Source organism: Scleropages formosus, chromosome 10 (assembly GCF_900964775.1).
Source record: "Scleropages formosus chromosome 10, fSclFor1.1, whole genome shotgun sequence".
NCBI lineage: Eukaryota > Metazoa > Chordata > Actinopteri > Osteoglossiformes > Osteoglossidae > Scleropages > Scleropages formosus.
The window spans coordinates 21,677,173-21,690,937 of record NC_041815.1 but is presented as its reverse complement, the minus strand read 5'-3'; the positions used below and the strand labels follow the sequence as shown (position 1 = coordinate 21,690,937).

Below are 13,765 nucleotides of genomic sequence, written 5' to 3'. Positions count from 1 at the left end.
ATTTGTTAGCTGCTCCTACTGGTTGGGCATTCTAACTGTACCCCTCCATGTATTGCTACAGGACTCGTAAAAACAGCACTAAGAATTGTACGTCCCGTAACGTATGTACTCCCTAAGCCCTGTCGGTTCTTGTCTTTTGCCCTTGGTGGGTCTCATATTCGGAAGGGGTGATGCACAACGACTGGGGGAATAGTATGAAAGAGGGTCGATTTTCACCGAACGGAACAAAGCAACACACCCAAATGTGCAGCGATGTCCTAGTAATAACTGACATGCTGTTGCCCTGTCAGATGCAAATAAAATTATTTATAAATTACAAACACCAAAAAAAAACATTCTGAACCTTTAAAGTGGGTCAGTAAAAATCAGTTTCAGGGCTGAGACTGAGCTTGCAAGTGTCACTGCTGACCTGTGAAGACAACATACTGATGTGAAATGTTGTTTGAGAGCTATGTTTTCAGCCAGCCGGAGGCGTGACCCAAGGGTAAATGCAAACTAGGAGGCAAAAATAACAGCTTGTATCCCTTGTGTGTATTCCGGTTCATGCTCTTGGTTGTTCTCCACTTGTCACGAAGCTGTGTCTCTACATGAGAATGTCGCACCAAAATATCTCTCGCTGTGTCCGTCTACAGTCCTCCAGCCTTTTTATAGTTATCATGAGAATTGTGATCCCCAGACCCGTATTAATGAGCCTGTGTAAATTCTAGCCAGACAAGCATATTGTGGTGCGGTGACAATCCTCAGCCTCTGGGCTTGGCTGACCGATCCAAAACGTACCGGTGCTGGGGGGAGGTGGAGGAAATGAAAGGGAGGGGTGACTGCAGTGCCGCAGTGAGCCCGCTGCATCCCTGCTGCGCTGGACGCAGCTCAGACCTGCGCCACAGCGGCAATCGTGCATCAGAGAAGGTGCGGAGGTTTGCTTGTGTAGAGCACAGACGTGAACGACGTGGACGCGAGAGGCTCCCTGTGTCCTACGAAAGCAGGTGCACAGGATGGAAGGAAAAAAGCCATTCTAAAAATTGGGTTTCGATACAAGGTGAGCAAGGGGACCAAAAAAACCTAAATATTCAAGCATGTCTTACATTTTCATATAGCAAGCAATAGTGACAACTGTAGGAATAATGTATTTTATTCAAATGTTATTCATTAAAACAGCAGTGAATGAATTAACTCAGTAGCTATAAAGATGCAGTTTTTAATGTTGACATTGAGTGCCTGAGCGGCTCCTACTCTCACTGCCATGCCATGAGTTTGTGAAGTCTGCTCTCTGCTCAACACATTCCTGTGCAGAGACTGTGGTGGAACCTTCTGGAAGGGTCCCCTTGTTCACATCTGCAGTGGTGCCCAAATTATGGCCCCTTTAATTTAAAAAAAGGGCTTTTGTTTTTTTAAACAAAACCGACTTGCTTGGTTGACTTCTATTGAGGCCCATTTCGTTTGGTAGAAATCGTTTTGCTTGCCACTGATGTCAACTTGCTCGTTCAAGATAACCAGCCTGCTGTTGCACCACCCCAGCACCGGTACAGTGGACAGGCAGCGTATGAAGCCCACAAGCTGGTCGGTACACTCACCAAGGTCAACCCATGATGGATCTTCACTGAAACGTACCACTTGGTCCCACTGCCCCCACACACTCGCCAGTCCCTCAGTAAAAGAGAAGGTTGTTGGAGCTTTGGGGTTCTGCCACAAAACCAGGGATGCTCAGGAACTAGCAGATGTATTGGACAACCTGAGTGTTGGATCATGGGTCTGAACACAGGGGGGGGCCTTTGGTGGCGGAAAGCTCCTGCTCCATGGCCAGTCACCCTCTCCAGCATGATCACTAATGGACTCCATGCGTCTTCCTGATTCAGAACGGTCTATTTATTCCTACCATGCTTGTTTTAAAACAAAATGAATGTGGAACCTCCTGCACCTCTTGATGTTCATCTTCCTGCTCATGACTATGCACTTCAGTAGTCTACTCTGGATTGTATAAAATATCTATAAAATTAAAAAACTTTGGATAAAAGCTGTTTACTGTCGTGTGGTTATTTTGAGGAGTGTCCATGTGCAATGCATGCTGACCTACAGAAGGTAGTTAGCACAAAGGTCTCAGTATGGCGATAAAAGACTACAAAGGACATGGACAGTCTTGTCAGAATATTTATAAAAATAAAAGTTAATCAATTATATATCAAGCCATATTACTATACCAAAAAGGTGTTAACGCGAAAGCCGAGCCAATAATCTAACCATTAAGAATGATTTTACTAAGCAGAAAGGAGCAGCACAATATCTTCATAAAAACTTTTATTACACATTTACAATAGAATGCCAATAGCCCATCTCACTTATGTACAATTAATGAATTTAAATCCAAATATTACATTTCAAAATTTCTACTGTACACATATTACAAAAAACCCACGCTATTTAATAACTTTTAAACCATTTTAAAAGAAATCAAGACCTCAGTTCTTTCCTAACCTTAACCCTGTGTTACCCGGGTGTTTCTATACACCCAGAACTGGAACACTAAAACGGGGGGGAAGAAACCATGTGTTCTCAGTATCAGGAGCAGCACATTTTTACAGTGCATTTTTTTTTTTTTTTTTTTTTTTTAAAAATGCAAAGTAAGCAAGCCAATGGCAATAAGAAAGGGAACAAAGTGCAAGGTGAGATTCAGGGGGGAGAAAAAAGTACGAAACAAAGCACCATTTTACAGCTCCCTGATGTGGACACATGTTTTTGCTTCCACGTCACACACTATTTGACCATTTGCATAGAATCCCTGAGATTTGAAGTATACGTAGTCTCCCATAAATAGCCCAGTCCCTGAAATTGACAGCATACCTCAAACAAGCGGAGACGGTAATTTTCAGTTATTTCAGCAAGATTAAAAACTTGCCTGAGGACCGATTCATACGAAGAGCTGTTTTGTTAGCGTGTGGAAACAGGTCTGGTCTGCGTGAGCCAGAAACCATCTGGTGGCACGAATGGAGTCTCGTGCGATGGCTTTCATGGCCTCCCAAGTTTGATTCTGCTGCGCAGCTGCAGGACGGCTCAGGAATTTTTCTGAAACGCACACAAACAGAGCGGTTGGCCTGCAGCACCCTTAGGACAGCTGGTGATGTGCGTGAGGGCAGGAGGCGGATACCGACCTCCATGACTGTGTAGATCCAGTCGAGCATGGAGTCCACATTGGAGTAGACTCCCGGCTTCTGGTTGCGTGCACAGCCCACGCCCCAACTCACCACGCCCACCTGCTGCCAGCGGTCAGACAGGTACACCAACGGGCCTCCGCTGTCCCCCTGAGCAAAAGTGTTGAAGATAATCACCATGGATGAAATTCCATCAAAAGACAAGACAGCAATTATTCTGCAAGTAAATCAGTATAACTATCAGTATTGTTTCAGGTAGGTATATTCACTCACTGTGACAATTAACACATCCCTTAGAAGTCAAAGAAAACAAATGGCAGGTAGATTGTTATGGAGGAGCCCTATTTATGGTTACTAACAGCAGACATTGTTTTAACTGTTTTAACGTAACCCCATCGTAAATCGGAGACCACCTGTATGGTAAATACATGGCAACCATTCACTATTTAGTCATCCAATATCTGGCACAAGAGGCTATACCAGCAAACTAACAAAGTGTAAATGTATGTGTAAAAACTGCTAATTGACTTTACATTCTGTATATCCTGAGCTGAAAAACTCTTTGTACAACACATTTCTGTACTGTTATGTAACCCAAGAGACTATATGCTGGTTGAAAATTAAATGTGCTTAAGTGAAATATTCTTTCTATAACACACAAGCCAAAAAAAACTAAGCGCATCAAGGACACTTGTACTGTTGAAAGTACATCATGCATTAACCGTCCACAAAAACAGCCATTATACATTTGGCACCCAGTCTAATGTATCATGTGGCATCTCTGCCTGTTCCTACCTGACAAGCATCAACTTTGCCATCCATGAAGCCAGCGCAAAGCATCCTGGGAGTGATGGCTGCACCATACACAGCAGTGCTACTACATGTTCTCTGACCTATGAGGGTCACATCAGCCTTCTGCAGAGTAGTGGACACTGCGTTGGCTGGAGAAAGAGCAGAGGAAGTGGACAAAGTCATGAAACAAGGTCAGAAGAATGGAAAGAGGATGGTGTATCTAATGTGTAATGTAGCAACTAAGGACGGACGTGTTGTACTACCCTTGGGCAAGGTGTTTAAATATATCCATGTCAGCAAAATATAAATAAAATAAAACTTCTTTAGATACTAGGTAGAATAGAGAGGAGAACTGTAACAAGAGGGTTTCACACCATGCAAAAATTCAAATGTCTGCACTGGGAATTTAAGTGGGAATTTCTTGATGACAAGAGTAAGAACTGGACCATTTTCATGGAGGTATCCCCAGCCGGTTACAACCAGAGGTGCCCCATTTTCCAGGGACAGGTCACGGGGGGGCAGGCAGACTGGATGAGTGACAGCTGCAACACACACGGACAATGTCTGTCATTTATTTCTGTAGAAAACAGTCAACCTGGTGTATTGCATAACAGAATTTAGGCAGCCGTCTATAGATGGAGACAAATCAACAATTTTAAAGCACTGTTGCAAATTCAGTTTTTCAGGTTCACATTTTGAACCAGTTTAATCCATTCTGAAAATGCATCTGGCCTCATTGTGTCTCTCCGTTGGCTTCCTATGGTTGCCCGACATTAGTTATGAGATTCTGGTTACAACCTATGTTATGCTCAATGGATCACCACTCCAAAGTCTACCCTCCATGCACATATCAGGGAGTAGTAGGCTTGACTGATTATCACAACAATTTGCATTTTTTGCCCCTAATCTGTATACTAAATATTGACATAAACTAACTTTTTCTCCAAAGCAACATGCAGCTCTATGTTGACTCTGGTTACAACCTACATTATGCTAACGATCACCACTCTGAAAACTAAAGGACCTAATCACTCCCTATACACCCAGCAAGAGGATTGTGAAAAGATGACCAAGGTGAGACACACACACACACACAACATATTTTAAAATCTGCAGAGTTAAACTATTACCACCAGGTTTATCATAGATCTAGAACAGGTTCTTCTGATATCTGAAGGCACATCTTTACAGTAACCACCAGATGTCAGGCAACACCAAGAAACAGACTAGTCTGCACTGTTTTGCAAACGTGGCTTCAGAACGTCACGATGGACCAATGAAATATGGCATAACGACAAATTCATAAGCATAGTTATATTACCTGTCACGGTAATGGGCTGAGACAGCCGCATCATGGCAATGTCAAAATCATTCTCGTGGGGGTCGTAATTCCCGTTCATGATAATCTTGTCCACTGTTGAGCCCCCCAAGATGGTCACATAGGTCTTCCCATAGACCACGCGCCAGCGACTCAGTTCCTTGGTAGTGCTTTTAGTGGGGATCAGAGAAACGAGAGAGAGAGAGATTAGACGTTTAACCAGATAGACATATATGGCACCACATCCATCGTGTGGATGAGAAACAGTTTAACGCAAGGCCGTGCTTCAGCGTGTGCAACAACGGGACATTGCTAAGAACAGAAACCCTTCAGTTGTTGTACACAGCCACAATGGGCATACCTGGCAAAGCAGTGTGCCGCCGAGACCACCCAACGCAGAGACACCAGACTGCCCCCGCAGGTGTGCTGGCCGTTCAACTGCAGGCTGACCTGCCAGGGCCAGTCCTCGATTCTTGCATCAACCCCACCCACGATGCGGTCCTGAGGGGGCCGCTCTCCACAGTCTGGAATGTGGGAGATACCGGACAAGGGAAGTTAAAGCTAACCTACAACAGTAAGTTACAGCAGCGGGCTTCAGTTGCTGTGAAGGGTTCCATGGAGCAAGTCAAGACGTGTTTCAGTTTGCTTGTACAGCAAAAACAACCTCCCCCCCCCCCCCCCCCCGTGTCAACACACTTCTGCAGCCTTGACTCATTGCAGTGGGTTCGAAAGTGAACATTCAAAGAAATTCACATGCAAGTCCAAGAAACGCAAATTCAATGTCCAAGAAATTCTAAACTTAATTACAGGAGAGCAGTGTGTCTGCTCGTTTTCATGTTAGGCAATTCCGCCGCTTTGCTTGGATCAATTAGTAATGCTATACCCAGAATTTCCCACCCAAACTGTGTTCAAGTACAGCGTTTCTAAAAACAAAAATTGCAACACTATTTTTAAGTCATAAATATTTAAAATATAACAGGTTATTAATTAAATCTCCTCAGTTTATGCATGAATTAACAGAAAAACCTTTAGACACAGCCTGTTGTAGTACTGAGGATGGTGGCATTCCAGAAATGTCAGCCCAAAGCCACCCTCCATCTCAAACTCATTTGACAGGGCCCTGGGGGCCCGCTGTTAGGGAGGGGGTGGTGTGACGGGGCAGGGAGGAGGTGCGTACCTGAGCAGGTGAGCGAAACCACCAAACCGGAGGAGCAGCGTGGGCTGAAAGATGAGATAAGGTCATTGGACATTCATACACTGCAGCTGCCTGTGTTTGTCACACACCTGTTCAGTGTCCAAAACACAAATCTACAGTTTTTAGCACTTCAAAGCGGCAGACGGATCAGCTTGCGAGGCATTATAGCCACCTTCAGGGTCCATTCACCCACCAGCTTTGTTTTTTCCATTGGGACCATTAAGAGGAGCTTTTTGACAGGGGCCCAGGCCCAGTGACATGTTTGCAGCAAAGTGGGGAGGGAGGCAAAAAAGAAAACACTAAAATAAGAGGCAGTAATTTGCATTACATCTTATGAAGCTCGCTGGCGATTTGCAGTTGTTTAGAAATGTCACATTGCCACACATTCTCTGTTTAAGCAATGATTGTTTCAGCTGATGCTGGTCATTAAAAATTACATGGAATATGTCAGGCAGATGCATAAAGAATATTTATTTAAGCCTAGTTGCCAGTGACTGGAGCAGCTCACCTGTTAATGACATTGAAGTTCAGTAAAACTGACTGAGGTTTGCTGGAAGCAACCTGACTGAAGGATGTCGTCAGGGACTGTGGTAGGCTCTGGATGGTTACATTGACGCTGCTGGGATTACTGGTGGTGGAAAAAATCCGGGGGGATTTCAATGAGACCGATTTCAAAAGCATTTATGAAAAATGCAATATATACCTGGACAGTTCTAACTAGTACTCCCTGGGGGAGGAGTGAACAGCAGGAAAATAATGGGTTGTAAGGGTACTTGGTGGTTAGGGCTGGCACCTTTGGATTAAAAGGTTGTGGGTTCAAAAGCCACCTACTCCTGTAGTACCCTTGAGCGAGGTACTTTCTTGAAATTGTTCCAATAAAAATAAATCTGTATATGGACAAGCGTCAGCTAAATCAATAAATGTAAATGTTTAAAGCAGAGATATCATTAAAGCATATTAATGCAAAGATTTTATTCAGAACAAGTTAACTTGTTTACAGCAAAGTATTTACTTGATCAATTCATTGGTTACTGTATGCCAAGGATTTGAATGGACAAACCCAGCAACACTAGAGTCCCAGCTGATTTCAGCATGTGAGATACACTGAACACAAATATTCTTACGCTGTATATCCCAGCTGCTGACAGGTGATCCGCGTATAATCCTGGGACCACTGGTCTGCGCACACCGTCCTCCAGCCAGAGGCGTTCTGATACACCTGCAGAACGTTTTGGGTGGACACCAGGCGGACTGCGGGGAATGGCACATGGTGAGGGGATGGGCTGACCAGGAAAAATTCATGTTCATCTTTAGTTTCTTCCCCATTAGGAAGAATCAATATGAGACAGCTGGTGGTGTAACGGTTAAAGCTGCTGCCATTCAAACCAAAGGTAGTAAGTTCGATCCTTATATCTGGCTGTAGCACCCTTGAGCAAGGCACTAACCCTAAATTGCTCCAGGAACATCACCCAGTTGTGTAAATGGGTAAATAATTGTAAATACCTTAACACTGGAAGTGGTTTTAGAGAAAAGCATCAGTTAAGTGAATAAATGTAGCTGAACCAGGAATTCCAGCTACTATACAGCAACAATATCATTATTACTTGTAAACCGGCTTAGAAGTAATAATGTCCTATCTAGAACAACCAGGAAGGGTGGGCAGCCCTTGGACCCCCAGAAGTTTCCTCCCCCTATTTTTGGTTGGGAGTTTTTGCTCCTTTCCTCCGTGGCCAGTAGGCATACTTATACTCTGTAAAAGTATTATATTATGATAGTCAGTAGCCAACCGTCTTTGTTTCTTTATCTGATGTATTTGTTTTTCCTTGCCTTATGCCTGTGTAAAAGCACTCTGCGTTACTGTGTGAGAAGAGCGCTTTATAAAAATAAAGCGAGTTGGATGCAAATCAATATGTCTTCCAGCATGTCCTCACTAGATGGTAACCACAGCTGAAGCTTTAGCACAGAGCCACACACACACACACACACACACACACACACACACACACACACAAATGATATCCATCTGCCCAAAAAGGAGCACAGGTGTGCAGGCCTTTTACCTGGGAAAGGAGTTTGGACAGTCAGGTTGGACACACAGGTCTGCTCGTCCTCTCCCCCAATGCAGTCCGCATGGCCATTGCAGGCCAGATTCAGGGGGATGAACTTGAATGACTTGACACAGAAGAAGTACTTGCTGTCGATGAGCTCCTTGACTGGGTAAGAGGGGGCAACTTGTTAGAGCAAGGACTGCAAAGCGGTCGACACTTTCAGGTCATCTTACGGTTCTGCATTCTGTTGGGACCCGAGTTAAGAGAATTTTTAAATGATGAGCGTAACTAACTTTTTAGATTGGTCAGGGAGAACTAACAAAGAGTTGCTGGATTAAGTCTTCATTTTGAAAGGCTCCACCTGTGGATCTGCTGCTGAGCTCTCAATTACTAGTGTGAACGATAAGAGCAGGGATGTCAGCGTTAGCAGAGGGAAAGGGGACTCACTGAAGTATCCCGCCACCACCAGTATGCCCAGTACAAGCAGCACCAAGGCTACTGTGATGAGGATGCCTTTCCATCGAGCCACATTCTGTTTCGGGGCCTTGGGTGCCGCCATCGCCTTCCTGTGCTTTCCAGGCCGAGAGGCTGTCAGCGCAAAAAGAGGGAAAAAATAACCCAGGGACACGTTTTAGAAAGTAAATTGCGCCTATGGCTGAGGAGAGAACCTTGAAGGTTGCAGGTGCAAACTATGACTACAAATGGCACAAAGGAAGCTGTGCTCTAGTATTCAATGTAAATTATATCCCGCTTTAGAAAAAAAATTGCCAGAACAAAATTTAAAATGGATATTTCTTTCCTTTGGCCAAAGATTTCTCTGTGCCATTATAAAAATATTTACTTTCACAAATGGATATCACCGTAAATATTGACTTTTTCCTTTTTTTAAAAAGGAAAGGACCACTGTAATAAGTATGGGAGCTCAGATAGCTCACCTTGACCCGTTCCAGGGTTGAGGGGCACAGTGCTCTCTACTGGGACTCGCGTCTCCGTCTGTGCAATGGATAGAAAAAGCACATCCCGTTAGAGACCAGGAGGGAGACAGGTTCTGCTTTGCCACGAGCAGAGAAGCATCTCGCGTAGACGGGTACAGAACAGCTCCCAAAAATGTGGCTGGAAAGCAAAGTGGAGAGAAGTGTGATAGACAGGACAGGTTTGTCTCCCTGTGAGGAGGAGATGAGTCACTCCAGTGCCTGACGATACCAGACACCAAAAACAATGAAGTAATGTATCTGTGACGTGTGGAAACTAAAAACAAACAGAACTGTGCTTCTGGATTTGTCTCTATATCTAGATCAGTTTGTCTACTATGAAATGCACTGTTGCTTACCCTGCGCTGCATGTTGCTTTGGAGAAAAATGTATTGAGTTCATGTTAGTATTTGGGGTACAGATTAGAGACAAAAAACACAAACTGCTGTGACTGTGGGTTAAGCCTACTATTCCCTAATATGTGCTTGGATAGACTACCAGTTTTTAAAAGGGGGGGGGAGATCCCAAATCACCATCAAAAAGATCAACATGGCAAGACATCAATATAAACATACAATATCTGTATTTTGACGCTTCACAGTTGTGTCATCACTTGACTGCTTATTTAAAAGAAACAAAAAAAAAAAAAGTCCAGGTTGTGAATCCAAAAGTAACTGTGCATGATTTTGTCAGAAAACCTAGACCAGCATCAACTGGCCTAATTTAAAATTTCAATGAAAGAATCCCTTGTCCCACTATGACAACATTCAGCCATGCAAAACACACATACAGTCTGAACCGCTTGTCCCATTCAGGGTCGCGGGGAGCTGGAGCCTAGCCTGGCAACACAGGGCTCAGGATGGAGGGGGAGGGGACACACCCAGGACAGGACACCAGATGGGACTTGAACCCCAGGCCCACTGGAGAACAGGACCCGGTCCAACCCACTGGGTCACCACACCCCCTCCAAGCAAAATATCAAGCATTTATTGATACAATGTAACTGTCCAATTTACATATGGGTAAAAACTTATAGAATGTATTGTAAAGTATCTTCCTGGGGTAGAGGAGGAAAAAAAAAAAGGACTGATTTTAAAAAAAAAAAAGTGCTTCACCAGACATTGTGTATTACATACATACCGGAAGTTGGCAGTTCTCTTTTTACGCTAATACAATGTCAGAGTCGTCATCATTCTCAAAGCATGTGTGCTGTACCAGGGACACGCCTAAAAGTGAAGGGAATGCTAGCATCCTGTTCATCTTGTCACCTTCAACAGCAGGAAACATTCAAAAAGGACATCATGTCAGCTGCTGGGACCAGATAATCTTTCAGTTCAGCTCAGATTTAAGGCTCAAGGTTTTTGAAAGAGTGGTGTGACAAGGTAAAAATTGGGTCAGCAGATCTCATTATATACAGTTTGCCCTTGAGGACCTTGACAAGTAGACCTCTACCCTGAGAAGAGCAGACCATTTTAAATTTTCAGATTTACCATTTCTACAAAAATATTACATTTTTCTGGAAGAAAAAGTTACAGCTGGCAGTCTAATGAAGGCTGGGTTGAACCCCACTCCTGCCGTTATGCCCTTACTCAACATTGTTACATTAAGAATATAAGTATATGTTTCATAAATGGGAAAAACATAAAGTTAACACTAAGTTGCCTTGGACAAAGGTATCATCTTAAGTACATAACAGTGAGGTAACAGCTGAGGTAGAGCATGTTTTACTTAATGATTAGCCGTAAAACTAGGTTTAATCTTGGATGTTTAGCATTGTTTGATAAAACAAGGGACCTGCAACAGTGGCTGGAATAAGATCCAATGAGGATGGAGGTGTTATGGTACAGATGTGGCAGAGGGGTGAAAGACACACACAAAGTCCAGCAACATTCAGTGTCTTATGGTCCTGCAACTTACCTCCCATTCCCTTGAATAACCCCCATACATAATTGTATTTGCCCATCTCTGAACAACTGACAATTTAAATGTACTTTTTCTGTGGAAGCTGTAATTAAATTTTGTACTCAATATCACAAGATGCAGAACTTCATCATGGAATTGTTATCCTGTATTTTGTGACACACAGACTCATTGTCATTTCTAGTCAGAAGCCCTGAAATCACTGTTTAAAATGAACTAAACTGTAGACAGACTATTATGCAGGCCAAACTGTCAAAAAAAAAACAAACATCAAAAAAGGTCTTGAACAGTTTCCACTGTTTACAACACTATGTGAATCAGGTGGTGTTTCCTCCCAACATGCATGCGTCACAGGAGATTTGAATCAGTAATCTCTCAGACAACAGAAAATATATGCAACACAGAAAATCTGTTCAGACCCTACTTTTTTTCTGGGGGGGTGCCCAGAACACAGACGACAAAAGAAGTGTGGAAATGGGGAAGCTCCAGTAGACCCTAGCAGGACAGTTGTGTCGCAGAAAGAATTTCTGATTAAAATGGCAAAAGGATGTCAACAGTGTCAGGTTCGTAAAAGAGAAATGCACATAGAAGCCATCCTGAACAAAAGGCATGTGACGGTGGAGGGGGTGAAATGGAGGGAAGGACACCACTTTGCATAACCTGAAATTCAACTTTTCTTTGGGAGGGGTCCATTCCCTTGTCCACAGGCCATCAGAAACAAAACCACAATAGACTTGTTGACCTTGATACTGGATCTCAGAAACATTAACAATAGGAAATGATAGCTACCTTATTTTTTCAATATACAATGTTAACCCATCAGTGACTGAAGTGCAAACCTGATAATGAACCCAACATAAATGCAAATCTATCCTAAAAGAAGAGTCGGCATTGAACGAATAGCACTGGTACCAGACTAAAAACAGCGAGCATCATTTCCTGCAGTTATCCTTCCTTTGCGAGTTTCATGTTCTACATCTCCGATGCAGCAGTTTGAGAACCACAAGAAGAAACTGCATGAGGTACTATGCACGCAGTAGGGCTTTGCTGGAGGCTACATCTCCGGCCGAGCCCTTTCCGCCAAGCCAAGACATCTGCTCAAAGAAAACCTCACACAATCACTACCAAACTGTACTGCTATCTAAAACACATTTCCACCACATAGACATCCTAGTTTTCCTACTAGGAATAGTTCAAAATAGAACTAGCATCACATCCGTTTCAGCACAGGGAACACTACCCTACCACTAAAAAAAAAATTATATACTCTGTCTACATTAGTGCTCATTTGCTCTCAAAGAGCTGCATTGTATGAGCAGCCTCTCAGTACACTGGTGTTGTCCTTCCATCTCCAAAGACTAAGACGCTCCTGTCAGACCACTGTCGTGACGCCACAGCAGATACCAGCTGGACTCACCCTCATTGCGTTTCTGGTCATCGCTCAAAAGTGCTCGAACAGATGGAGCCCTCGCAGAGCTACTCTCGGGGGCTGACTGATGCGTGCTTTTATGGAGATCTCCCCGGAACGCGATGCCTTCTGGCCTTCCCGCCTCCGTTCCCGCTCTTCCACCTCCGAGTCCCCTTTGCGCTACTTTATTGCTTCATCACCCAACTGAAACTGCGTTCCCCAGCAAAGGGCCCAAAGTTGTTCTTTATATCACTACAGACACTCACATTAAGTGTAATCCTGACCCCACCCCTCCAAACACTACTTCCCTGTAATATGACACCTGCCGTGTTCCTGGCACCTTTCCGCACCTGAAATGCCGGCCTTGCAGCAGATCAGGGCCACCTGACATGCAAACATACTGCCTCCTCTCCGCCGGGTTGGAACAGCAATAATTCAGAGTATGTGCACCTTTCAGGTTGGCTACCCGAACCTGTCAGAGTGAGAGAATGACTCAGCCGGTATCCTTTCAAACCTAATGTGTTTTTTGCAATCAATTGTCAAAATTTGTTTTTATTTTCCCCACTTTTGTTGCGCAAGCAGGAAGAAGTTGAAATAATTGTTCCATTTTTACTGGAATTGCCGGGGGGGGGGAAGGTTTCTTGCTAATCTGTTTTGAAATGCACACCTCTCCAGGTTTGCACCAACGCTGTTGTTCCTTCTGCGACTGGTTTTTGTGGGTTTTCAGTGGCGTGATAATAGACTTCCTTTGGAACCACAGTTTTTCCCTTTAGTAAGGGAAGAGGTATCTTTCTCACCCCCCAATTTTCACAGAACACTGGGAAATATTGCACATTAACAAGTGAAACATACTAGAATGCTGTACTGAATAACTATAGCACAAAAATACCCTATCTACAGGCAAGGAGTCAAAATTAGTCAACTATTTATACGACATATTAGTCACATCATAACATATTAGTGTGAAAAA

The 13,765-nt window shown here is 43.7% G+C and overlaps 1 protein-coding gene across 1 annotated transcript; it reads right to left on the bottom strand.

Moving 5' to 3' along the window:
* Positions 1 to 2,279: 2,279 nt before the first annotated feature.
* LOC108932092 (transmembrane protease serine 4-like) lies at positions 2,280 to 13,048 on the bottom strand. The gene is made up of 13 exons (XM_018748283.2): positions 12,805 to 13,048; positions 9,432 to 9,489; positions 8,944 to 9,084; positions 8,509 to 8,661; positions 7,573 to 7,699; positions 6,957 to 7,076; positions 6,431 to 6,474; positions 5,615 to 5,777; positions 5,257 to 5,423; positions 4,382 to 4,477; positions 3,939 to 4,084; positions 3,144 to 3,293; positions 2,280 to 3,057 (listed from the first exon to the last, which is right to left on the bottom strand). Exons 1-13 carry the CDS (start codon positions 12,823 to 12,825, stop codon positions 3,046 to 3,048), a joined length of 1,398 nt encoding a protein of 465 aa, XP_018603799.2. The 5' UTR covers positions 12,826 to 13,048; the 3' UTR covers positions 2,280 to 3,045.
* Between the last annotated feature and the right edge of the window lie 717 nt (positions 13,049 to 13,765).